At 54.4% G+C, this 24,867-nt stretch overlaps 3 protein-coding genes across 6 annotated transcripts; all 3 read right to left on the bottom strand.

The window, feature by feature from the left end:
- Window positions 1–1,250: 1,250 nt before the first annotated feature.
- Shd (Src homology 2 domain containing transforming protein D) lies at window positions 1,251–7,345 on the bottom strand. Of its 4 annotated transcripts, none has more exons than XM_057772448.1 (7): window positions 7,241–7,345; window positions 5,964–6,303; window positions 4,785–4,890; window positions 4,536–4,712; window positions 3,784–3,892; window positions 3,434–3,553; window positions 1,251–1,554 (listed from the first exon to the last, which is right to left on the bottom strand). In XM_057772448.1, the coding sequence occupies exons 2-7, from the start codon at window positions 6,240–6,242 to the stop codon at window positions 1,365–1,367; spliced, it is 981 nt and encodes a 326-aa protein (XP_057628431.1). In that variant the 5' UTR covers window positions 6,243–6,303; window positions 7,241–7,345; the 3' UTR covers window positions 1,251–1,364. The 4 variants fall into 4 exon arrangements, with proteins under 4 accessions (XP_057628431.1, XP_057628430.1, XP_057628432.1 ...); XM_057772447.1 differs by having other exon boundaries at window positions 7,131–7,301; XM_057772449.1 differs by lacking the exon at window positions 7,241–7,345 and adding an exon at window positions 6,973–7,028.
- Window positions 7,346–9,458: 2,113 nt separating this feature from the next.
- Yju2 (YJU2 splicing factor homolog) lies at window positions 9,459–17,946 on the bottom strand. The gene is made up of 7 exons (XM_057772329.1): window positions 17,842–17,946; window positions 16,165–16,265; window positions 14,662–14,806; window positions 13,005–13,321; window positions 12,390–12,510; window positions 10,894–11,020; window positions 9,459–10,173 (listed from the first exon to the last, which is right to left on the bottom strand). Exons 1-7 carry the CDS (start codon window positions 17,863–17,865, stop codon window positions 10,067–10,069), a joined length of 942 nt encoding a protein of 313 aa, XP_057628312.1. The 5' UTR covers window positions 17,866–17,946; the 3' UTR covers window positions 9,459–10,066.
- A 1,394-nt stretch (window positions 17,947–19,340) lies between these two features.
- On the bottom strand, window positions 19,341–23,638 carry Ebi3 (Epstein-Barr virus induced 3). Its single transcript, XM_057772641.1, has 5 exons — window positions 23,384–23,638; window positions 22,514–22,637; window positions 22,069–22,247; window positions 20,250–20,404; window positions 19,341–20,032 (listed from the first exon to the last, which is right to left on the bottom strand). Exons 1-5 carry the CDS (start codon window positions 23,448–23,450, stop codon window positions 19,865–19,867), a joined length of 693 nt encoding a protein of 230 aa, XP_057628624.1. The 5' UTR covers window positions 23,451–23,638; the 3' UTR covers window positions 19,341–19,864.
- Window positions 23,639–24,867: the final 1,229 nt, after the last annotated feature.

Here is a 24,867-nt window from a genome sequence, read left to right as displayed (position 1 = left end):
GGGCTCCACCCTTGACCACGCCCCAAGCCCCCTCTCTGGGGGAGTCTAGGCAGGTCTCTACTGATTCTCACCCCTAGTTCCTCTTTACTTTGAGATAAATATTCCTTTTGCCTCAACCTCACGAGGGACAAGCCTGCACCGCCAAGCTCAATTTTAACAAGACTTGTCGAAGTCGCAATGCTAAAGCCTGTGACTGTTGGTTGGGGTGCTACCAACAATGAGGAGTCATTTGTGGGTTCCAGGATCCCTGGAGATGGCCTGGCATCACACCTTGGCCAGGAAGCGTCTACTCCACTTCTGATTTTTCCTTGTTTTCAAGACAGGGTTTCTCTGTGTAACAGCTCTGGCTGTCCTGGAACCAGCTCTGTAAACCTGACTGGTCTCGAACTCTCAGAGATCCACTTGCCTCTGTCACCCGAGAGAGAGCCTGGTGAACCTGATGGACTGCCTTATATTTTTATAATGTGGCTAGAGCAATGGCTCACAGGTTAAGAGCACACACTACCCTTCTCGAGAACCGATTCCCAGCAGTCACTTCCGGTGACTCAAAACCCCAGGCACCTGCACTCACCCAAACACACATTTCTATTATAACTACAGAATTCCCCACTTTCCCTTGCTTTTATGTCCAGTGAGCAAGGAGTCCACACTCAGCCCTGAATGGCCCCCTTCCTCCTCAATGGGCCACCAGAGAGCTTCTTGTGGATCGAAAAAAGGAAGAGTTGAGGGCCAGGGCTGCTAACACCTACCACGGTCCTGTCCCTGTCCAGCTGCCACCTTGAAGTGACCGGGCTGCGGCTGCCTCCCCTCCCCCACTCCTGTGGCTTTCCCAGGGAACAGATGTTTGCTCTGCCTGGGAGGTCAGAGGCCCCAGCTGCGGGCTGGCATGAGGTGAAGCTGTCCCCGTCTGTGGGGACATCTAGCTTCTAAACCCAGCTGGGCCCCTGTGACAAAGGGTTTGCTGTTCACTGCTCAGTACCCACAGGCACCTGTGCTTGCCATGGCTTTGGGAACGCTCCAAGGTCTGAGCGGTCGCCTGGCCTCTCTCCGCAGCTCCGAAAGAATAGCAAGGAATGGCAAGGTTTTAAAATTCGTTTTTATTACATTTATTTGTTAATTTATGGTGTGTGCCTTGTGTGTAAATCAGGACAACTTGCGGGTGTCCGCTCTCTACTGCCACCGTGTGGGCCGTGTGTGTTCCTGGGACTGAACCAGTCAGGCTGGCAGCAAGCGCCTTCTCTCTCTCTCTCTCTCTCTCTCTCTCTCTCTCTCTCTCTCTCTCTCTCTCTCTCTCTCTCTCTCTCTCTCTCTCTGTCATGGGTCCCTCGTCCCCTCTCTGGCCTGGAGCCAGTGTGCAGGGTCCCTCAGGGGCTCTGGCTGCCGGTGACAGGGTAGAGTAGCGCCAGGTGCTCTGCGCCCTGCACAGGCAGCGGTCGGGCACTGTAATGCAGGACCAGCTCGGGCACGCTGGGGAAGGGCCCGCTGTGCTGGCCCAGCACCACCTGGTTCTCCCGGGTCCGCGCGAACTTCAGGTGCATGGAACCCTGACTGCTCCTGTGGGGCAAGGTAGAGCATTATTTCTCCAGACCCACTCAACTGTCCATCTCTCCACAGCCGCCTTCCACGGGTCCATTACTCTGGGCCTCCAGGGACACCTCTAGCAGCCCCACCCAGTGCCTCTCTGCGGGACTGACAGTCACGAGTGACTTCCTGACCTCCATGACTCCATAGGGTAGCTTTCCCTTTGAAGTTCCGTTGGAGGGACCAGAGGGTAAAGATGCTCGCACTCACGATTGATGACTTGAGTTTAATTCCCCAAGACCCACAAAGTGCAAGGGGAAAGCTGAACCTCAAGAGTTGTCCTCTGAGCGCTACACCCACGCATGCACTAAAGTAAAAGAAAAGTTGCAGCACTTGGGAGGCAGAGGCTGGCAGATCGCTACAAATTCAGGACTAGCCTGGTCTACATAGTGAGCTCTGGGCCAGGCAAGACTACATAGTGAGACCTCTCCTCACAATAAATATAAAGTTAAATAAATTATTCTTTAATCCCAGTACTTGGGAGGCAGAGGCAGGCAGATCTCTGTGAGCTGTTCCAGGCCAGCCCGGGCTCTGCAGTAAGACCCCTTCCCACCCTGCTCACCCCAGCCCTGATGGCTCCCAGCTCAGCCTGAGTACCACTTTTGTACATGTCCTCCCTCAGCCTCTCATCTTCCACAGTTCCATTTTGGAACCTGAGTTCATCCGTGCCAGGGCCCCAACTCATAGTGGGGACCCTGGAATACAGGCAGGCATTAAAAAAAAATATACACAGTGTTCTGCCTGCATGTATGCCTGCACACCAGAAGAGCGCTCCAGCTCTCACTATAGATGGGTGCTGGGAATTGAACTCAGGACCTCTGGAAGAGCAGCAAATGCTCTTGACCTCAGAGCCATCTCTCCAGTCCCTGATAGGTGTTCTAATAATGTTGGGTCAATGAAGAGACTGACTCTACTCCTATGCACCCTTTTAAAATATTTTCCACATTTATTAATTTATTTATATGTATATTGGGAGTACACATGTGGAGGTCAGAGGACACTCTGTGGAGTTCGGTTCGTTATTTCCACCATATAGGTCCTCAGAACTCAAGTTGTTTTTCCTCTTTCTTTCTTGGTTTTTTTTTTTTGTTGTTGTTGTTGTTTTGTATTTTTGTTTTTCAAGACAGGATTTCTCTGTGTAACAGCTCTGGTTGTCCTGGAACTTGCTTTGTAGACCAGGCTGGCTTCAACTCATAGAGATCCACCTGCCTCTGCCTCCCGAGTGCTGGGATTAGGGGCATGCGTCACCATGATCAGCTATATTTTACTTTTAATGCGCACGTGTGCGTGTGCACCCATAATGGCCAGAAGACGGTGTCATATTCCCTGGAGCTGGAATTACAGGCAGTTGCAAGCCACTAGATGTAGGGGCTGAACCCAGGTCCTCCCAAAGAACAGCGGGTGCCCTTAACCACTGAACTGCCTCTCCAGTCCCTCCCTTGCTTTTATTAAGACAGTCTCATGTAGCCCAGGATATCCTCAAATTGGATGAGTAGCCGGGGCTGAACTTGAACTCCTGGTCCCCCTGCTCCCTCCTCCCTACCTTTCCACCCCCCAGTGCTGGTACCATAGGCCGTGCTACACTGGATTCACACTTTAGGGATCTTAAGGAACCAGAGTTTCAAACTCAAGTGCTCTCTAGAACATTCTGAGAATTTGCTTCACACTCAAGGCTGCCTTTCAAGTTTTGGACAGGGCCATTCAAACGAACCTTCAAACCTGGTTCCCATTCCAAGCTCGCTCAGAGTGGGACCCATTCAGCCACTGACCCGGGAACCCCACCCAGTCGCCTGAATGCCCGCCCACTTTCCGGAAATCCCCACCCACTGGCCGCCCTGAGGCTGGGTCTCACCTGAGGGACAGGATGCAGTCCTGAGCCCTGGTCTCACTGAGCCGCACTAGGTAGCTGCCTTCCTTGCAGAGGGACAAAAGGTTCTCGGCCTCTGCACGGCTCAGGGGGCCATGAAACCACCTGGGCGTGGGGACAGATATCTCCAGCTGACTTCACACACCTAGGGGCCGAGGAAAGGACCCCAGGGCACAGCCAGAAATTCCCTTGGACATGGTGAGTGGGGCTAGCCTGGGCTACATGAGACCCTTGCCAAGAAAATGAATGAATGACAGAGTCAATGAAAGAGACCCCCAACTCCCTTGCAGTTCCTGGGTCCCCGGGGTCACCCCTCCTTCAACATTCACACTCACGGCTGCTTCTCCAGGGCCAGAGCCGCATCCACACGCTCCGCAGGCTGCGGTCTCCGGCCGTCCTTGGTCGAGCCTGGGGTTCGCTCCCAGTCAGGACCATCAAACTGTACTGGGAGAGGAAGGTGAGAGGTTAAGTCCCGCCCACCTAGAGGGCAGGACAGGAGCCAGTCAATGGGATCTCAGTTTGGGGCATGCTATCAGAACCCAGGAGGTTAAGACAGGATTGACACAAGAACTGATTGGTTTTGGAAATAAGGGGGCGTGGCCACCCAGAAATTAGACACTATGGAAGGGGCGGGGCATTCCCTTGACTGACGAATCAGAGCAGAGGGTGTGTGGTCAACAGGGATGGGTTGGAAGTAGTCAGCAGGCAGTAGTGCTTGTGGGTAAGCAGGACTACCCACATGGTGGAAGGCAAGTGCTGCCTCAAGTCATGGCCCCGTCCTTCCATTCTTTACGTCTTTCAGTCTATTTGACTAGGACCTGTCTGGCTCCAAGTCTACCACGTGACAGCTCCTAAAAACCTCACGCTATCTTTCACCAGCTCCCACACAACTGAGAGCGACTTAGCGTTTCATCTACACCGTCCTGTTGGGTTGGTCCTACAATGACCACAAATCCAGTGTAATGTCACAGCCGCGTCTCTTCCCAAGACTACACAGGCTTGGGGTGGGGATAAAAAGGCATTTTCTCTGGGGGAAACTGAGGCAGTGGAGGGAGGAGGGCTTTGAAGGCCCTGGCCTTGTGCACACCTGCGAAGGCCCTGGAGATATGATCTTTCTTCCACTCCCAAGGCTGGTCATACTCATCCGCTGGCCTCTCATCCTCTAGGGGCAGACGACTCTGGCCAGAAGTCGCTCCATCTTCCGGCTCTGCATCTTGATCCTCATACGGAGTATCGTAAAGCTGGACAGCTCTGCTTGGCCGTTCTGGGTGGAGACACTGGTCACCTTCCCATTCCATGCAGGACCATGCCCTTGTACCCAGCCCTGTGCACTCACCACTCGAGCCCGTCTGGGAATCATAGGGCTCCATGTACCCATCATCCAGACCTGGCAGCGGAGGCTGGGCGTCAAAAGGATCTGCGTACTCAGCATCTGCTTCGGGCTGTCGGGAAAGGCTCTGGCTCGTTCTGATGGCCTGTCGTGTTACACTGTGCTCTCTGCCTGCCCCTGCTGGGCCATTTCACATTTCTCAGAGCTAAGCTGGTCAGGGAGTCCCCAGGATCCTCCTGTGCCTGGCTCCCCAGTGCACAGGCCACCACATTCAACTCTTCAAGTGGGTTCAGGGAATTCAAACCCAGTTCCCAGAACCCTCTGGTGTTGTTCTAATACCCTAAACCCTTAGTAAAGAGATAAGCCTGTTTTATAGGCAAAGAAACAACAGCAGAGGTCAGTGACCTGGGGAGGGTCACACAGCTGGGGAGAATGAGGCAGGGATTAATCCAGTTTGTCCTGTCTCCCTGAGTCCCTTCCTCCTCTCAGGTTTCCCTCTTCCAGAGGCTTTGGGGGCAGGAGGATGGCAAGTTTTAGGCTAGCTTGGGCTGCACAGAGAAAACCTGTCTCAAAACCAAACCAAACCAATGGAACAGCGGTTCTCAACCTTCCTGATGCTGTGTGACCTTGCAACACAGTTCCTCAAGTTGTGGTTATCCCCTCAAATAGAATTCTTTTAATTGCTTCTTCATAACTGTAATTTTGCTACTGTTATGAATCGCGGTAACTATCTGTGTTTTCTGGTGGTCTTAGGTGACCCTGTGAAAGGGTCGTTGAACCCGAATTGGAGTCACCACCAGCGGGCTGAGGAACACTGCCCCAGAACTAAGCAGGGCTGGGGCTCTGTGGGCAGAGGGCTCTTGCCCAGCATGCACCAGATTCCAGTGTGACATACACACCTGTTACCCTGTGACACACACTTAGGAAGTAGAGGCGGGAGTCTCAGGTATTCAAGATCATTGCCAGCTAAGTAGTGAGTTTGAGGCTAGTCTGAGCTATCTTGCAAGGAGCCTCACACAAAACAAAAACAGCGCCCACCCTCGGTCTTTCTGAATGGAGAAAAACTGGGGGGGGGCGGGGACTCTGGCTAACCCAGAAACTCTTAGACTCCCCGGGGGCGGGGGAGCATGAGGATGGGACCCTGGGATGATGGGGACAGAGCACCAGTGCCCGTCCGCCACGCACCTCCTCCCCAGGGCTGCCCAGGAGGGCCTTGGCTCTGGCCATGTCTGCAGCCTCCACTTTGATCAGCCGGTGCCTGGGAGAGTCGTACTTGGAGTCCACCGGCCCTGCGGGCTCGGACTCGGGGCGGCCATCGGCGTCCTCGTAGGGATCCTCGAAGTCCAGGTCCTTCTGCTCCCGGTAAGCCCGAAGGATATCGCTCTCTGTGTAGTCGGGAGTGGGCGGCTGCGGCGGAGGCTTCCGGCCGCCAAAGCTCAGATAGTCCCGGAGCCACTTGGCCATGGGTGTCCCCGGAATTGGCTGGTGTCAGACCGGGGCTTCCATGCGAGCTCCTCAGCTCGTCCTGGGGAGTGGGGGTCGGGGGGGAGGAAAGAGGGGAGACACAAAAGGGGCAGGAAGAAGGGAGAGAAGGGGAAAGAGAAGGGGGAGGTGGTCAGGAGTCCTAGGCTGGGCTCGGAGCGGAGGGGGCAGCAGGTGGTGACCCCAGCGTTGCGGGAGTCGTGCACTTCGGGTTACAGGCAAACAGTATGGTGTCAGCGCGGTTGTCCCCCAGAGCTCCACGCACAAAGTTGCCAGAGGCTGGACCACCCAGAGGGTCGTACTCCCTGTGGACTGTTGTCCGATCCCAAGGGTTCAGTCGGTCTGATTCCTTAAATCCACATCCATTCTCTTAACCTCCTTATACCTTACCCGCCTCCATCCCTTACCCTTTATTCATTAACCCCATCCCGCAAACCCCCCCCCATATCCCTTACTCCCCCATCTCTTAATCTCCCGATCCCTTAAAAACCACTCGCGTATCCCTTAACCTCCGGATCCCTTATTCCCCCCCCATCTCATAACCTCCCTTTTCCTTAACCCTCGGATCCCTTACTCCCTCCCCGTGCATCTTAACTGCCGGATCCCTCACCCCCACATCTCTTAACCTCCAGATCCCTTACCGCCTCTATCTCTTAACCTCCCCAATCCCTTTACTCCCGGGTCCCGCCCCCCCCCCCCCCCCCGCTGCAACCTTTTAACCTCCCAAATCCTTAACCGCCTACGGCCGCAGCCACCGCACAAAGGGACATAAACCCCTGGGTCCCGGCCCGGGCTCTCGGGGCCGAGGGAGGGGAGAGGACACCCGCGTCCCACCGAGTCCCGCCCCCGCCCCGCGACAGACCTACAGACCTCAGACCTTCAGCCGCTTCGGGGCGGACACGGCCCCGGAGGACGAGGACACCGGCGCGGGGACCGAGTCGCCCTTGGGACCGGGGCCGGGAGGGGATTGGGCGAGAGACCTGAGCATCGCGCAGGGTCGCGGCTGGCTGTGGCGCGGGGCGGGAGGCGCCGTCCGTCACCGCCGCGTCCGTCGCTTTGTGGCGGGCGAGGGGGAGGGGCAGGAGGCGGCCGCAGCTGCGGGTCCGCGAGGGGAGGGACGGGAGCGGGTTGGGACCCCAAGGGTTGGAGAGGGGGCTGGGAAGTGGGACCCTAAGGAGGGGAATTGCAGGGCAGGAGTCAGCCAGAGTCAACCCAGCCATGGCCACCAGTCTATGTTCCTTAGGCTCCCCAAATGTTAAACGGTGCATAAAGCATTGACAGAAGAGTTACTGCTGAGGGGCTCATGTTGCCCAAGCTGTCCTCCAACTCATTTGCAACAAAGGAAGACGTGGTCCTCCTGCCTCAGCTTCCCAAGTGCTAGGGATGACCCTTGGGGCTTCGTGCCTGCTAGACAAGCGCCCTACCCACTGAGATGTTCAGGTTGGAGAAAGAGAGGCTATGGGTATGGTGTGTTACTCAGGCCACCCAGCCGTCAGTTTATATTTGGACATCTCGAGGGTGGCACTGGTCCCTCACAGGATGAGCGTTCATCTTCTCATCCGATGTGAGCTCTGCTTTCCATTGGGGAAACTGAGGCTTAGAGCGAGCACAGCATCCGCAGTGTCTCCTGACCACCGGCAGCTCCTATCTCAGCCCCAGAGTCCCCAGAGCGCGGGCAATCGTCCTGTTGCCACGGGCGGCTGCAGCCGAGCGCATCACACGTGAGCTTCGTCTGCCACATGGAGGGCAGATAACTGCGCCGTGGCAGGAATGGCAATCAAGAGCCCCGAGGCGGAACCAAACGGCGCTTGACCTCCCCTCGCCTGGGAGTCTCCGGAGGGGATGGGGCGGGTGTGTGGTGGTGGTGGTGGGGAAACAGAGGAAAGAGCCCGGACTTGACTTTCTGATGAAGGAATGGGGTCATGGCAGACATCCTGATACATCCTGTTGGATGACTTGTAAAATGGGCATGGACAGCACCGGAGTATGTTCCCATTGGTCTGACTGTAACTCACATGCCCTACCGCTGCCCTTTTCAGAAGTACAACCCCAGGGCTAGGGGGTGGCGGCTAACAGGGGAGCGCTGGCCCAACACTGGGGGGGGGGGGGCTTGTTCCACATCAAGCACCTAAAACTCAAAAACAAAAATGAAAATACGACGACGCACGAGTGGGTTGAACAGTGTATCAGAAAAGCCATAGAACCTGCTGCACTCTAGTTCTAGAATATTCCCCCTGCCATGTCCCTGCCAGTTTCCATGAATCCAACCTGTCTCTACGCCAGCTTGTTCTGGAGTCTCACAGTGGACTTCCCGGTCTGGTCCTCTCACTATTTCCACATGCCGGTAGTTGGTGACATGCGATGGAGCTGTGTGACTGACCATCATGTGGCAGGCACACAACAGTGCTTGAAGTGGGGCCTCCCCGACTGTACCTCAAATCTGGGAAGAAGTGTGCCAAGGCACAGGAACAGGAGGGGAGGTACACTGGTCCACAGTGAGTCTGGTGGCCAATGCCTTTAGTGTACAGAGACCTAAGGAGGCATGAATGTGTTTGTAGAGGACCCTGCGGAGGCAGGTCTTGCCTTGTGCAGTCTGACGGCAGATGCAGAACTTGCCCTGAGTAGCCTCCCATCTGGAGGTGCTGTCTACTGTGGGGCATGCACACAGCCTGAGGCAGGCGTGGCTCCGCTTTCAGTGGTCCCCAGTCAGGTGAAGTACAGTGCTTCCCTGGGCCATAGCCTGAGGAAGATGCAAGTCACTGACTCTCAAGGTTCCCAATCTGGGGGAGGTCCAGCTGCTCCCCAGTGCTCCAGTCTGCTGTAGGAACAATGGTGTCTGGGGCAAAAGGGCCTCACAGATCAGACTGCAGTGTGTCCTAACCCCAGCATGCAGCCCATGTGTCCCAGCACAGGGCCACGCTGGTGACCAGCAGGCTGTCAGAGGGCCACGAGTGGGCTGGTCCAGCGAGTGTTTAAGCTGCAAGGACAGGTGGTGGGGCCAGCGCTATTCTTGTGGCTCCTGTTGCCAGGGACCCCCAGGCTGCATGATGACAGCTGCAGAGCTGGGGAAGCCAGGGTGGGGGTGGAGTGGGAGGTTCCAACCAGACCCCAGGGTGCCACTGATGTGTCTCTGCTCTGGGAGGGTGTGAGAAGGAAGAACGTCAGGGAAAAGCAGACTCCAACACGAACATTTCAGGTTTAAGATCAACTTGGTTCACATCTCTCATCCCAGCCTGGGGAGGTGAAGGCAAGCCTGGGCTACACACGCCTGCCTCTCCACTGCCGCCCCACCCAGGCTCACTGTGCTCTAAATGACAGACTCAGGCTCAGCAGTTTTCCTACAGAACACAGACTCATGTACCCCCAAATTCTGAATGACGGACACGGGCTGGAGTCCAGGCCCAGGCTGGCTGTGGCCGAAATCCCAGGAGAGTGTTAGCTCTGGTTAGACGGTCGGGCAGGGTCTCTCGCTGGTCCACATGGCTGTCATTGATTTTCTTTACCACACAGTATTATTGTGTTGCAGGTAGAGTCCCAGGCCTTGTTGGGAGGTAGTCCCCAGGGACCCTGCCACCTGCCCCGTCAGATGGTGTTCAGATCTGTGGTAGGAAGGGATGGGGCAAACTCAAGGACTGACAGAGTGGAACAGGCTGTCTGTCCCAGGACACCTGGTACTAAGGGACATTGCCTCTCCACACGCTGCTGGGATCCACGGCAGACATGGTCACGAGGAACTTGTTGAGGGTGCCTTCCTTGATCCCGTCTCCTCCTCTGGTTTCTGGGGTCTGTGATGTCGCTGTAGGGGCTCAGCTGTCACTGTCCTCGCTGTCCCCATATGCACCCAGCTGGCTCAGGGAGGAGGCCCCGGGTGTCTGGGGTGCAAGGTTAGCTGTCTTCCTGCTCTCGGGAGCACCTATGAGGACAGATCAGTCCAGTGATGCAGGGCAGGGGAGTATGCCCAGGTTAGAGGACCCATCACCCCAATCCTACACTGGGCCAGAGAGCAGTTGAGTGTCCACATGACACAGGGTCAGTGGCCTCCAACACCTGACTTGCTGTGTGGCTTCAGGCAGTGGGTGACCCTCTCTGAGCTTTAGGATCTGGCAGTGACAATTGTGTCAAAGACGTGCCAACCCCAAGCAGGGCGCTCTCTATATACGGTGAAATCATCCAAACCACAGAAAGGACCTGAAGCTGCAGGTTACGCAGGCAGCACCCTGTCTTCAGCTACCTGGTGTCCCTTGACACTAACCAGCCATGTGGAGAATTTAGCTCTCATGTGACTTCGATTCCAGGCCTTTGCTCCTTTTATCTTTTTTGTTTGAGACAGGGTTTCTCTGTGTTGCCTGGCTGTCCTGGAGCTAGCTCTGTAGCGAGGCTGGCCTCAGACTCAGAGCTCCGCCCGTCGCTGCTTCCTGAGTATTAGGATTAAAGGTGCGGCCAGCACCGCCTCACTCCTTTTTTTTTGAGACGGGGTCTCATGTAGCCCAGACTGGCCTTAAATTCACTATGTAGTTGAGGTTGACCCTGAACCCCTGATCTAGGGTCACTGGCCTCACCTCACCCACCCTATGAGGCTTCTAGACAGTACCAGGCACAGTGCTGTCACCCAGGGCTGGTGATGGAGACTTACCCACGGCAGGCATCTGGACCTGCTCTGAGCCCCCGTTGGCTTCCGCCTTCATCTTCTTTGGCACCACCAATCCAGCCAGCTGTGCCCTGCTGCCCACTGCCTCTGCCTTCCTCTTGGCCTTCGGTGCCTGTGGGGACCGTGCACATCTGTCGCCCCTGACCTCCCCGACCTGGCTCTCTGGAGCCAGTGTGCACATCGAGTCTGTTGCAGCTCTAAATTCCTCTCTGGTTCCCAAGGTCCAGGGAGGCATCTGAGGACTTTTCACCTGCTGGTCATTCTCATCCTATGAACGCCTACCCACCCCTATCCTCAGTTCACAATCAGTTTTTGATCACTATCCCCGAGTGCCACCAATAGCTCCTGGCACATAGTAGGTGCTCAACCTGCAGTCCAAGCTGGCCTTGGCCTCCCCATGTGCTGCCATGACAGGTGTGTGCCACTGCTCCAGGGGTCTGGGGGTGTGAGGACATGAGGGACCACATGTCACCCTAGCCCATGGTGGCTGAAGCAGGAGGACTGTGGATTTGAAGTCAGGATGGGCTGTAGAGTGTGACCCCGCTTCAAAGAAAAACAAAACAGAACCAGAGCAAGTCTGGATTCCACATGGGAAGAGGGCCCAGTTAGCACGCCTGCCTGAAGAATGAAGACCTGAGTTCAAGTCTCCAGTACCACCAAGAGCTAGGCAGAGCAGCACATGGCTGTAACTGAGACAAGAGGATCCTGGGAGTCAGCGGCCCAGTATACACAGCTGTCACAAAGGGTGGGAGGGAGGCTATCTGCGGACCTAAAAGCTGAGTGTGTGCACTGGCACTCACATCTGGATGCAGCTGCAAGAGGCTAGAAGGCCTAGAACCTTCAACAGCTAAGGCTGCAGCTGCTGCAAAGTTCAGAATGTTCCCAGGACCTGGATGGGAAGTAGGGACAGCCCTTCTTCCTTCAGTGGGCCGGATCTTGGTTCTGTGGGCTTTTGTGTTGTTCACTGTGCGCCCACGTGTGGGAGCCAGAGGCCGACACCTGTCTTCATCAGTTGATCCCCATCACGGTTTCTGAGGCAGGGTCTCTCAGTGACTTGACAGATCCCACGTGGTACAACCCAGGACTTCCTGCCTCCGCCTCCTGGTGTCAGATCCCAGGCCTGAAGGCCTACATCTGGCTTTACATTTTGAAACAGGCTCTTGCTATATAGCCAGGCTGACCTCAGACATGAGAGAGCCAGCTGCCTCTGCTCCCAAGTGCTGGGATTAAAAGTGTGCTCACCACGACTAGAGCACCTGGCTTTCAGCATGGCACTGGGCTAAACCATGGTCCTGTGCTATGGGGCAGGCATTTGACTCTCCCTGCCTTGGTGGACTGTTTCCTCAGGCTCAGCAGCAGGACACAGAGCACTGGAACCATGCTGTGGGCTGTCTGTCCTGTTAGAAACAGCGCTGCTGCCCATGGCTTCCCTGTGGCTGCTTAGCCTGGGCACCCACTCCCCACACTCTGGTCCTGCTCACCTCGTCCAGGATGGCTGTGGGGTTGGGTTTTGCTGCTGCCCGTGGTCGGGAAGGCGGAGCTTCATCTTCTGAGTCGGAATCCTCCAGAAGCCTGCGGTGGCGAGCCTCCTCCAGCAAGGCCCTATAGGATGAACACAGTGAGAACATGCTGCAGGGACGGCCCCCAGGGGTCTCTGCTGCCTCGTCCTGCTCTCAGAGGGTAAGGAATGGGAGCAGGGGCGATGCTAACAATTTTGAGGACAGTGGCCCAGGGGCTGAGGGCTTGACTGGCACATGGGAGGCTCGAGGTCCATACCCAGCACTACAAAATAAGTAAGCATATAAGAGCTGGGTGAAGAGGCACACGCCTACCACCCGGCTCTGGGGAGGCAGATGATGGAGGATCAGAAGTTCAAGGCCATCCTTGGCTACTTAGTAATTTTGAGGCCAGCCTGGACTACATAAGACCTTGTCTCAAACAACAAACCCACAGCCATGGGACCGACACAAAAAGCCAGTGATGGTCATGCAACACTGGATACCGAGGGTCTGAGGGGACTGGGCAGGAGGGGGCTCTGGGCTGAGGGGAGAGAAGGGGCAGCCACAGAAGGATCCAGAAGGGCCCTGGCCGCTCACGCAGTCTCACGCTCATCTTCCTCCTCCTGCTGCTGTCGCCACTGTTCCTGCGACAGGCGGTGCTGCAGCAGCATGGCCTCAAAGTCCACGTGTGCCTGCCGCTGGTTCAGGTCCTTCAGCTCCTGCAGGTTTTCCAGCACCTCCATCTCCAGTTTCGAGTCTTTGGTGCGGTTCTCTAGGACCTTCATGGGGTTGTTCAGCTCCTCATCCTCGCGCTCCTTCTGCACACGCTTTTCCTCCTCCTCCAGGAGCTTCTCGGCTTGGAAGTTGCGTGTGGCGCCATGCTCCATGGTGTAGTCCGTGTTCTCAGGGTCTGTCTGTAAGGTGGGGGAGGGGACAAAATCGCCAATGGCTGCAGGTGGTGCCTGCCTTCCTGTGTGTATTTCTCCCTCTGCCAGCCTCTTTTCTTTGCTTACTCCTTTTGTGGGTGTGTCCTTCCCCCTAAAGCCCAGACCCTCCGGGATATTCGTGACTATAACACAGATCACCAGCCGGGCAGTGGTGGCGCACGCCTTTAATCCCAGCACTCGGGAGGCAGAGGCAGGCGGATCTCTGTGAGTTCGAGACCAGCCTGGTCTACAAGAGCTAGTTCCAGGACAGGCTCCAAAACCACAGACAAACCCTGTCTCGAAAACCAAAAAAAAAAACAAAAAAAACAAAAAACAAAAAAAACCAAAAAACCCCACAGATCACCTGACTGCAGAGGCGGGCTTCCATCCCCTCAGGTCCCAGTTACTTTGCCCCCTCCGTCTGTGCTCTCTTCACCTTCAGGCCTCCTGGCTGTGCACACATCTGGCTTTATCTTCCTGCTTATGAACTACACGGACAAGCTAATGTGTGCACACGTCTGGGGGGTGGATGCAGGAGCTACGATGTGCATGAGGTCAGCCTGGGCAGCTGAGGACTCCGCTCAACAACAAGGGTATGACGGGATAGCTCAAGGGTTAGAGCACTGGCTGCTCCTGCAGAGGACCCGGGTTCAAGTCCCAGGACCCACATGGTGGCCCATCATCACCTGTAACCCCAGGCCCAGGGCATCCGATGTCCCTTCTGGCCTTTAAGGTCACCAGGCACACAGACATTCCAGACATTAACACGTGTGAAATAAAAATGTAACTTATTCAAGCTTGTTTTGTTCACTTTGATTAAATCTCATTTTTTTGAACTCACAGGAAAAAGCTTACAGTGAAAAAAACAACACTAACCAAACAAACCCATGGCCTCTAATGGTGTAGACCAGAGAAGGAATTTCCCTTCTCCTGTCTTTGCCTGAATTCCCAGGTTTTCGCTGAGTACCTATGAAGCCCTGGCTTCCATTCCAAAAAAACAAAGGAAAATCATGATTTTTAGACAGATGTGGCAGCACACGCCTGTCATCCTGGCACCAGAGGTGGAGGCAGGTGGACCCACGGTCACTCTGACTCCAGGAGACGAACAAACTAAGCCCAGCACAGTGTGACCACACAGTCCTCACCCGTGCACCTGATCCCACATCCGCAGTGTGCTCCACAGTCCTCACCTGTGCACCCGACCCCACATCCGCACACGCGGGCGGGCAGGGTTGTCTGTGTGTGGTCCTGCTGCAAGCACCTTCCATCTGCACCTTCCATCTGGGGAGTCCTCAGAGAGAAAGGTGCACGAGGAAGGGAGCCCCTACCTTGAAGGTGATCTCGGCCAAGCAGCGCGTGCACTTGATATAGAAGCGGAAGATAGGCAGGCCCAGGTAGGCCTCGTTCTGGACGGTCTCCTTGCGTGCATTGAACTTCTTCCCCTTGTAGATGTATTCTCCACATGTCTTGCACCTGCAGCCAGAGCAGATGCGTGAGCATGTCTGCATTCTGCTCCAGCACCTGACCGCAGCACAAGCACCTCCACGGGCAGAGAGGACTGCAGTGTCTGGGTGTGTGGGGCTTCTGAGACTCTGAACAAAGAGGGAACAGCAGGATCCTGTGCCCTGACCTTCTTTCCTTCCTGCTGTGCTGACACCTCTGGCTTGGTCCTACCTCAGGGCCTTTGTTCTGTAGATCCCCCGGCCTGAGATTCTAACACCTCCCTGACTGTCCAGCAGGCAGGTCACCTGTCCTGCCTCATGTGTCCTTGTGTGGCTACCAGAGGATGGGCATCATTTCCACTCCTCACTAGCCTGTGAGCATCGCGAGGCTGGGGCCATGTCCTGCCTAACAGCGGGAGCCTGACGACTGCCTGCTGGAGGGATGTGGTGGTTTGAATGTCACACATTGGAAGGCTTAGTCACCAGGGAGTGGCACTACTTGGAAGGATTGGAAGGGTCAGAAGGATTAGGAGGTGTGGCCTTGTTGGGGGAAGTATGTGATGTGAGGTTGGGATGTGAGGTTTCAAAAGTCCATGGCGGGCCCAGTGTTTCTCTCTGCCTGTGGATTAGGATGTGGCTTCCAACTACTTCTCCAGCACATCCTGCCAGGCCTGCCGCCAAGCTCCCCATGATGATGGACTAAGCCTCTGAAACTGTAAGTGCGCAAATTAAATACTTTCTCTTCTAAGAGTTCATGTGTTTGCTAGGCGGTGCTGGTGGTGGCAGCACAAGCCTTTAATTTCAGTATTTGGAAGGCAGAGGCAGGAGGATCTCTGTGAGTTTGAGGCAAGCCTGGTCTACAGAGCAAGTTCCAAGACAGGTTCCAAAGCTACACAGAGAAACCCTGTCTCCAAAAACGAAACAAAACAAAAGACCAAAACCAAAAACACACAAGCAAACGAGTCCCCATGTTCAAATAACTAGAACAGGCGCAGATGAAGGAATGAGGATGGTCTGCCAGCTAACACGGGCAGCCGCTCTGTCCTCAGTGACCATGAGGGTGACTACCGGGAGTATGGGTCTCACACAAAGTCAAGTTTGAAGGTTGTTTGATTCCGAGCTGGAAGAACCAGGAAAGCAGGGGAAGGGTGGGATGAATGTCTGGGATGAGATGGGAAGCAGGCTCTATGAGGAGGACAAGAGCCATTGACATGAGAATTGCAGAGCCACGGCTGCTCAAAGACCCTGGGGCAGGAAGAGGGTTGCCACTGGAGGGGCCAGGTGTCACTGACTGTCCAGTGAGGCCTTCTGATGGGGGGCTGGGGACCCCGTGAGGATGTTTGCTGTTTCTCCAGACTCCAGCCCTGGCCTCGCACCCCGGGGACTCACCTCATGTTGAAGGGGGCCATCAGGCGAACCACGTACTGCCGGTCCTTGGGTAGCTTGAGTTTCGGGATCTTTGACGGGTCGAAGTCAGGTGGGTAGTATTTCTGCAGGGGAAGGGAGTGATGGGGTTTTCCAGTACTCAGGGCCCATGTGGGCGGAAAAGGGGTCTGGGAGCCACGTCGGGGGACCCAAGATGGCCCAGTTTAGGGATCTACCCAGGATTCATTCTGCTCGTGTCTTCCCAGACATGGGTCATTTGAAGAACAGCCATGAGAAGAGAGGGACGTACAAGCTTCCAGAACCTTCTCTCAGACAAATCACAGGGTGTGTGCATGTTGCTCCCCAGAGCTGCGACATGCCTTCCAGGGAAGGCTCCAGAGGCTCATGGTTTGCAGAGGGGTGGACCCCTTCTGCCCAGCACACAGGACTCTAGATGCTCATGAGGTAACGGGGACCCAATATAAATCAGGCACTGTCGATGATGGTCCAGTTTGGACTAGGGAACCACACTGGCTCTCCGACACCATCTCAGGGTAAAACCTGGTCAGTGAATTCTTCTCTGTGTACTTGGGAGGCTGGGGTGAGACACACAGGCACAGCCACTCTGGGTTATCAAGAGCATGCTAATGCCCACACCTTCCACCCCAGCACCTGCTAGTGTGAGACGGGGGTGGACAATGACAAACTCCCCTGTAAAAAAAAGTAAAAAAGAGGCCGGGCGGTGGTGGTGGCGCACGCCTTTAATTTCAGCACTCAGGAGGCAGAGGCAGGTGGATCTCTGTGGGTTTGAGGCCAACCTGGTCTACAGAGTGAGTTCCAGGACAGCTAGGGCTGTTGCACAGAGAAACTCTGTCTCAAAAAACCAAAAGTCCAAAACTGTGTGAACCACCAGCAAGGAGGCACTCTGCTTTGGACACCAGACCTGCTGGCAGCTAGGCCCATGGGGGAGGGAGTTGTCTCCCTTGCTCGAAGGGAGCTTTGCCAAGAGTTCAGGAGGACTCGGGCCTGGTGGTACTGTTAGCCAGTCATCCCAGCCCAGTCAGGCTAGGCGCTGCACGCACGCCCGCAGTGCACAGACAGACATGTAGGCAAAAGATAAAATAAAAATACATCTTTTAAAAATGAATATAGCCCAGCGTAGGGGTACACGCCTCTAACCCCAGCAATCGGGAGGCTCAGGCAGGTGGGTTGAACCGGAGGCCACTCTGGGCTACAGAGTGAGGCCCTGACTCAAACACAAAATTCCGGGAAATGGAAAGTAAAGTTTTTGAAGAGAGGAAACTTGAGTCCTTGTGTCTCAGCCACTGAATCTAGAGTAGAAAACGCGGCCAAGGGCTGTCTGATATTCGCTTAACAGAAACTGGGACGAACTGAGGCCACCAGGAGCACCACCCGCAACGGTCCGGGAAAAGCGACTGGACAGTTTCCCGTGGAAAACCCATCGGATGAAGTGACCCAGGCTCCGCTCGCCTGGGAATGATTGACGCCTCCTAAACCGGAAGGGAAACATACGCTAACACCGCCCCTGAGAAATGCGATTGGCAAAGCTTGGGAGGCTCCGCCCCACGGAAAGCCGTTGGGGGGGGATTCCTAAAGGAACTAGCCGGAAGGAAGTGAGCCTCTCCCGGAGTCCTCGGACGTCCCACTGGCGGCAGAGCCATCTAGACTCCGAGCACTTACGTTTAGAACTTTCCGTTCCGACATATTCGCTTCCTGTTCGTCGAGCAAGCGAAGGAGCAGTGTTCTTCGGTCCCCTCGGAGTTTATTCGGCCAGGCGCCGCGGTTCTCTTGACGTCACTTCCTCGGCTGGCTTACTGACGTAGGTCGTAGGTTTTAGAGTTCTCATTGGCTGTGGTACCTGTCGATCAAGGTCCCGCGTGCGCTTTTGTTCCTTTCCTGAGTGCCCGTAGGTGAGGGAGTAAATAAAAGTTCCGGGAGCATCTGACTTGCGTGTGTGCGTGTGCGCCACGCTGGAAAGAGTCAATAAAGTTTTGTTCCTCATCTCTGCTCTATTGATGTTGTTTGTATTTGATTCTGGGTCTCACTGTGTAGCCCTGGCTGGTCAGGAACTCACAGAGATCCGACTGCCTCTGCCTCCCAAGTGCTGGGATTAAAGGCTATGCTACCTCCCCGTTCTGTTTATTTCTTCCTTCCTTCCCTCCTTTCTTCTTTCCTTCCTCCCTCACTCCTTCCCTCCCTTCCTCTTTGCACAAGCCAGGCAGTCACTCTACCACTGAGTCACTACCCAGCCTCTCCCTAAAATGTCCAGAGGGCCTTAAGTTTGCCACAGTTTTCCTGCAAGTCTCTTGAGTAGCTGGAAATCAGTGGCCTGCTTGATTTTTATTGTTTTGCTGTTGTTGGTTTGTGTTTTTTCTCTTTTTTTTCTCTTTTGTGAGACAGACACTCACCAGGCTGTCCTTGAAATCTCAGTAATTCATCTGCCTCCCGAGTGTTAGGATTAAAGGCGTGATGGAGCACGCAGGCTTAGACTGACTGGCTTTTACATTTGCTTAGTTATTGTTTGTGCATACAAACGATGGCAAGCCCCTCATCTGGGGATCCTAGGCAGGGGCAGCACCCCTGAACCACGCCCCCAGCCCTCCTTCTCCTTTTCCTCCTTATTCTTCTTGGGACAGAATCTCCAGGCTGACCTTTAGCTCCCCACCATTCTTTCCCTCTGTCCTCATTTCGACAAGGCCGGGCTGCATCCTGTTTGGCTCCCAGTTGGGAAAACAAGTGCTACGGTGTGTTTGTCCTTTTTCAGCGCAGATGATAGGAACCCGGACCTTACACCTTGCTTTATCTGCTCCCTTTCTCTCACCCGCGTGCTCCCCGACCCTTCCACCTTTAGACATTGTACCACGTGGAATTTCTTCTTGGAGCTAGCACAATAAGTACTGTGTCCTCCAAGGCTCCTGAACCTTGAGCCACATCAACTTCTTTTCGTCATGAAGCCCTTGTTTTGGGGTTGTAGACAAACACAGACATTCACATAGCTCACTCAGCGGACAAGGTGGACAAGCGGCTGGAGAGGAGGCTCAGTGCTCTGGCGCCCTCTTCTGACTGCCGTGGGCACTGCCGTACTCCCCACACGCACATATTTAGAAATGAAATTAAAATACTTAAATTTTTAAAATGGACAATTTTAATAATTCTTGTCAGGCGGTGGTGGCGTACGTCTTTAACCTCAGCCCTTGTGAGGCAGAGACAGGAAGATGTCTGAGAGTTCGAGGCCAGCCTGGTCTAGGACAGCCAGGCCTACACAAAGAAGTCCTGTCTCGATCGCCTCCATTCCCCATAATAATAATAATAATTTTGTTTTGTTTTGGGGTTTTTCGAGACAGGGTTTCTCTGTGTAGCCCTGGCTGTCCGGAACTTGCTCTATAGACCTGAATGGCCTTGAACTCATATTGATCCACCTGCCTCTGCCTTCCAAGTGCTTGGATTAAAGGTTTGCGCCACCATTGCCAGGTTAATAATTCTTATTTAATCAAAATTTCTAATCAAATCACATTTACAGTTTACAAAGCACGGAACTGATGGAAGGAGAAATAACATCCCCACAGATTTGGAAATTGATGTCCAGAGAGGTCAAGTCAACGCGCCGAGGATTTCAGCTCGTGCAAATTCAGGACTCGAACCCAGGCCAGGCCAGGCCACCCAGACATTGAAGCAGACGACATTAGGGTCTGCTATCAAAGACCTAGTCCCTCTTGAAGGATTTCTGGGGCGTCCCCTCTGCTTGCCCAGGGAGGCTCCAGTCACTTGGTTTCCCATAGTCCGTGAGGTCCTGGGCTGACACCTGGACACAGTACTTGTCATAGGACTTAGCGGCCCTGAAGGTGAAGGTCGTGGCTTCAATGGGTCCCACCTGCGGGGGGAGAGGACGAGGCGGTGGGTAGGACCACGCTGTACCGGGAGCTGGGGTAAACCTGGGTAAAGTGCGGGCGGTGAGTTCGAAACCCCAGAATTCTTGTAAACCAGCTGCAGGGTTACGTGATCTCAGCGCTCCTACAGAGAGGCGGGAGGTGGAGACCGGGGGATGTCCAGGAGAACCCTGTCTCACCCTCTCCCAAACCCCCTCTCACCTGGCGGAAGTGAGAGGCACCGTGGCGCCGGTAGCGGACGCGGTACTTGAGAGAGAAGATGTTCGGGAAGGGCCAGGAGGCAGGGGGATGCCACAGCACCTGCAGCAGCTGCCCCGCTTTGCGCAGACGCACGCCTTCCGGGGGGTCGGGCTTGACTGCGGGGAGCAGGGGGGCGGGATCAGAAGCGGCTCCACTGGTTTCCTCCTTCATTCATTCATGTGCTGGCTCTCGCCTTTAGAGCCCATTCATCCCATCAGTTCGTTCCTTCACTTGTTCATTCAGACCTTCACTAATTCCTTAGCTTGCTTAGCCACCTGCTCACTCACACTTATTTATTGCTTGGTTCACGTGCAGATGTATTCATTGATTTATTAACTCGTCCACTGTCATTCATTCATTGAATCCATTGGTTTCTTCACTTATCCATTTGTACATTCATTCATTCATGCTTTGATTAGACCATTAGGTCATTCAGTTATTCATTTCCTCACTCATTAAGTCCTTCCCTCATTCACTGTATCATTCACGCGTTCATTCATTCCCTCATTAAGTCATTTGTTCATTATGCAATCATGTCAGTCATGCATTCATTCACCCATCTTCGCAAGGAGCAAGCATTTGTTGAATCACCATTGCCTCTGCTGACAGAAGTCATGACAAAGAGAGAGTTTCAGAGTGTAAGTCCCAAGTGGGCTGAAGGGCTTTCCCAAGACACCATTCTCACAGGACATCTGGAGGACATCGGAGAGTGTTACCATTTCTCTACCTGCCTCCCGCACGCTGCTTCATGCCAACACAAGCTCTACACCCATAAGCCATCTCCCTACAGCACCCACAGCTCTTCTGTCTCTGGATCTCCCTGTTCTGGAGCCCACGCTGTGCGGTTTGTGTCTGGGTTGCTCACTGAGCACTGTGCCCTCAAGGTCCCTCCTCACTGTAGTTGGCGCCAGAGCCTCATTCTCCAGGGCTGAGTGGTGTTCTTTGTGTAGATGGATATTGTGTGTCTGTCTATCCATCCATCCATCTATCCATCCATCCATCCATCCATCCATCCATCCATCCATCCATCCATCCATCCATCCACAGGAGGACACGTGGCATGGACTGCCCCCTTCTGGATGCTGTGCATAAGGTTGTCAAGGATTTGTAGGGATGAACATTTTTATTTTTGTTGAGCAGATATCTGGGAGTGGAGACTTTGAGGGCAGAGTAGCCTTTCACTGACCTACACCGAAACAGACAGGGTTTCTCAGTAGCTATGGAGCCAGTCCTGGAACTCACTCTGTAGACGGGGTTGGTCTCGAACTCATAGAGATCCGCCTGTCTCTGCCTCTTGAGTGCTGGAATTTAAGGCATGTGCCACCACTGCCCGGTCTTCCTTCCTTCCTTCCTTCCTTCCTTCCTTCCTTCCTTCCTTCCTTTTTTTTTTTTTTTTGTTTAGTATCAGGGTCTTGGGTTCTTGACTCCAATTTACCCCGTACTCTCGGAGACCGGCCTACCTCTGGGATTAAAGCCCTGTATAACACATCGGCTTTCGTCCTCCTTTCACCGCAATTGTCACTTATGTTTAGTAATATACCTTTGGGGGGCCTCACCGAGAAGCTGACGCCCAAGCAGTGACCTAAGAAGGCCAAGCAACGAAGCTATGCAAACGCTTCGGATAGGATGGAGTTTGGGGTGTTGAGGAGGCAACAGAAAGTCAGTGAGGCTGGAGTAGAGAAGGCTGCAGGTACCTGGCAGGACGTGGGGGCGGCGGCGGGGCGGGGGGAGGCATGGTGGAGGGCGGGGACTGAGAGAGGCGGGAAGGACAGACACTCACTGATCCGCTCAGCCACAAAGGCCAGAAGGCTGCTGCTGGCACCGCTGGGATGAAGCGCAGTGACATTTAACACGTAGGGCACCGTGGAGAACAGGTGCACGTGGGGGATGGTGCAGCACGTAGCCTCGGGGGTGGACTGTAGGCAGGACTGGCTCTGCTGCTGGGTGACCACACCGAGCCTGCGTGGGAAGCACCGTGGGAGTCGCAAAGGGCATCTAGGTGTCCGCGGGGTCCCAGTCTACGCACAGCAGACTGTGGGACCCGGACACGGTCAGGGGGATACCGAGTTCTGAAGAACTCCCTAGATTACCCACATCCCACACTTGTTCTGTTGTTTCGGAGACAGGTTCCCGTGGGTCCCAGGCTGCCTCCAACCCCGAGTGGAGTGGAATATTGCAATCTGTTAGTTCCCCTTCGTCGTCCTGGCCCCTCTCCATTCTCTGACCTGTAAGTGGCGATGAAGGACGTGGGTCTGGTGGAGTTGGGAGCCCGCAACGGCGTCCAGGAGCAGTCCACAGCCACAGGGTACCGAGAGGCATGGCATCGCACCCTAGGCTGGCTCAGAGCAGCTAGGGCGGGAGAGACAGGAACGTGAGCTTCCAGGAGCCTCGCAGGTCTCTGTCATGTGTGGAAGCATGAGCTCCTACGTCTACGACAAACCCCCAGGGCCTCAACAGAGCCCATTTTCTAGATGAGAAAACTGAGTTTCTTCCTTCCGTCCTTCCTTTTCTCTCTCTCTCTTTTTTCCTTCTTTCCTTCCTTCCTTCCTTCCTTCCTTCCTTCCTTCCTTCCTTCCTCCCTCCCTCCCTCCCTCCCTCCCTCCCCCCCTCCCTCTTTCTTTCTTTCTTTCTTTCTTTCTTTCTTTCTTTCTTTCTTTCTTTCTTTCTTTCTTTCTTTCTTTCTTTTTTAAGGCAGGTCTCATGCAGCCTCGAACTCACTAGTAACTGCAAATGACCTTGAACTCCGCTGCTTCCTGCCTCAGCCTCGAGAGTGCCCTGCGTCAGGTGTGTACTATCGCGCCCAGCCTCTCTGAGAGTTTCAAACCCACACTGAAGTCACAAAGGTGAAACTTGAGGGTTGCTGAGAGTTAACTGTTGATCTCCCCAAACCTCTAAGCTCAAGGGTACCTCTGCCTGGGTAAACAAGGCTTTGCCTCTCTGTGCCTCAGTTTCCCCATCCCTATAGCGGAATGGGAACAGGTCCCACTGGTATAGGTAGGTGTGAGTTCCTACCCGATTCCAGATATAACCTAAGACTGAAAGCGAAGGGCTGGTCCCTTTGACCCAGGCACCTTATCCCCAGTGTGACCACCTACCTGTCCCTGCATTGCCAGGGGAGCAGCTAGCCCAGAGGGCAAGTGACAGGAGGAGCCGCCGGGACATGCCTGTGTGGCTCTATTCGCCAGACTCGCCGGAGAAGGGACAAAGGATCGTTCCTGTTCTGGAAGCCTTGTCCTGGTGAGGATCTGCCCAGCGCAGTTCAGTCGCCCAGTGTGTGGAGCAGGACACGGCGGCGATGGTGACAGTCCAGACTCAGTCACCAACTGCCCCGTGTGTGAGTGTGAAAGGCCTTGAGGTGCGGGCAGGGAGAGGGCCCCAAAAGGGAGAAGTCACTGGGTGGCCTTACTTCCTGCTGATGGGGAAGCCCCAGGAAGGTGGGTGAGGGAGAGGGCAGATGCGTAGATGTGCCGGTAGCGGAGGGGAGCGGGAGAGACACAGAGAAACAGAGACTAAGAGACGAGGAGAGAGACAGAGAAAGAGGGACTGAAAGAGACAGGGGACACTGGCCCAGAGACTGGTACCAGTGCGGGGTGGTGGCCCTCTTACCACCTACATCTTCCCAAAACTGTGTCAGGGCCCAGACAACAGGGAGCAACTGCTACCCCCAGGTAGTCCCTAGCCCCTGGAACATTCTGAAGTGTTCAGGACACCCAAGGAAACCCCCAGGACAGGCTGGTGTCCCCGGGAATTCCAGGCCACACCCCCATCTTCAGCACCAAGAGAACCCAGAGTCTCTGGGGGATTCAGGGGATTTGCCCAGATATGGGGAGAGACAGGAGCAGGGGCCTTGCTGGAAAGTGATGAAGAAAAATGGAAATTAAGGCGTGACTATTGCCACCCATCATCCCAGCTCGTGGGAGGCTGAGACAGGGGGGATATCTGTGACTTTAACTTCAGTCTGAGGTACACAGGGAGACCTTCACCTTAAAATGGAAAAAGATTAGGGCATAGGGTTCTGAATTCAATTCACACAGATACAGACACACACACACACACACCACCACCACCACCACTACCAACAACAACACAAAGCAAAACAAAATAAAATTGAACAAAGACGGAGCACAAGAGAATCCAGCCTGGGCTTTTTTATTCACTATTTATTTATTTATTTTGATTTATTTATTTATTTTTTTTTTGAGACAGAGTTTCTCTTTAGCTTTGGAGCCTGGCTTTTTAAAAATCCTTTTCTTTCTTTCTTTCTTTCTTTCTTTCTTTCTTTCTTTCTTTCTTTCTTTCTTTCTTTCGAGACAAGATTTCTCTGTAGCTTTGGAGCCTGTCCTGGAACTCATTCTGTAGACCAGACTGGCCTTGAATTCACAGAGATCCACCTGCCTTCGCTTCCTGAGTGCTGGGATTAAAGACATGGGCCACCACCGCCTGGATTTTATTCTTTTTTTTTCTTTTTTAAGATTTTTATTTATTATCTATACTGCCTACTCACCAGAAGAGTGCACTAGATCTCATTACAGATGGTTGTGAGCCACCACGTGGTTGCTGGGAATTGAACTCAGGACCT

The sequence above is a fragment of the Chionomys nivalis genome, chromosome 6 (assembly GCF_950005125.1).
Source record: "Chionomys nivalis chromosome 6, mChiNiv1.1, whole genome shotgun sequence".
Classification (NCBI taxonomy): Eukaryota; Metazoa; Chordata; class Mammalia; order Rodentia; family Cricetidae; genus Chionomys; species Chionomys nivalis.
The sequence above is the reverse complement of the archived record's forward strand: the minus strand, read 5'-3'. Positions and strand labels throughout refer to the sequence as shown.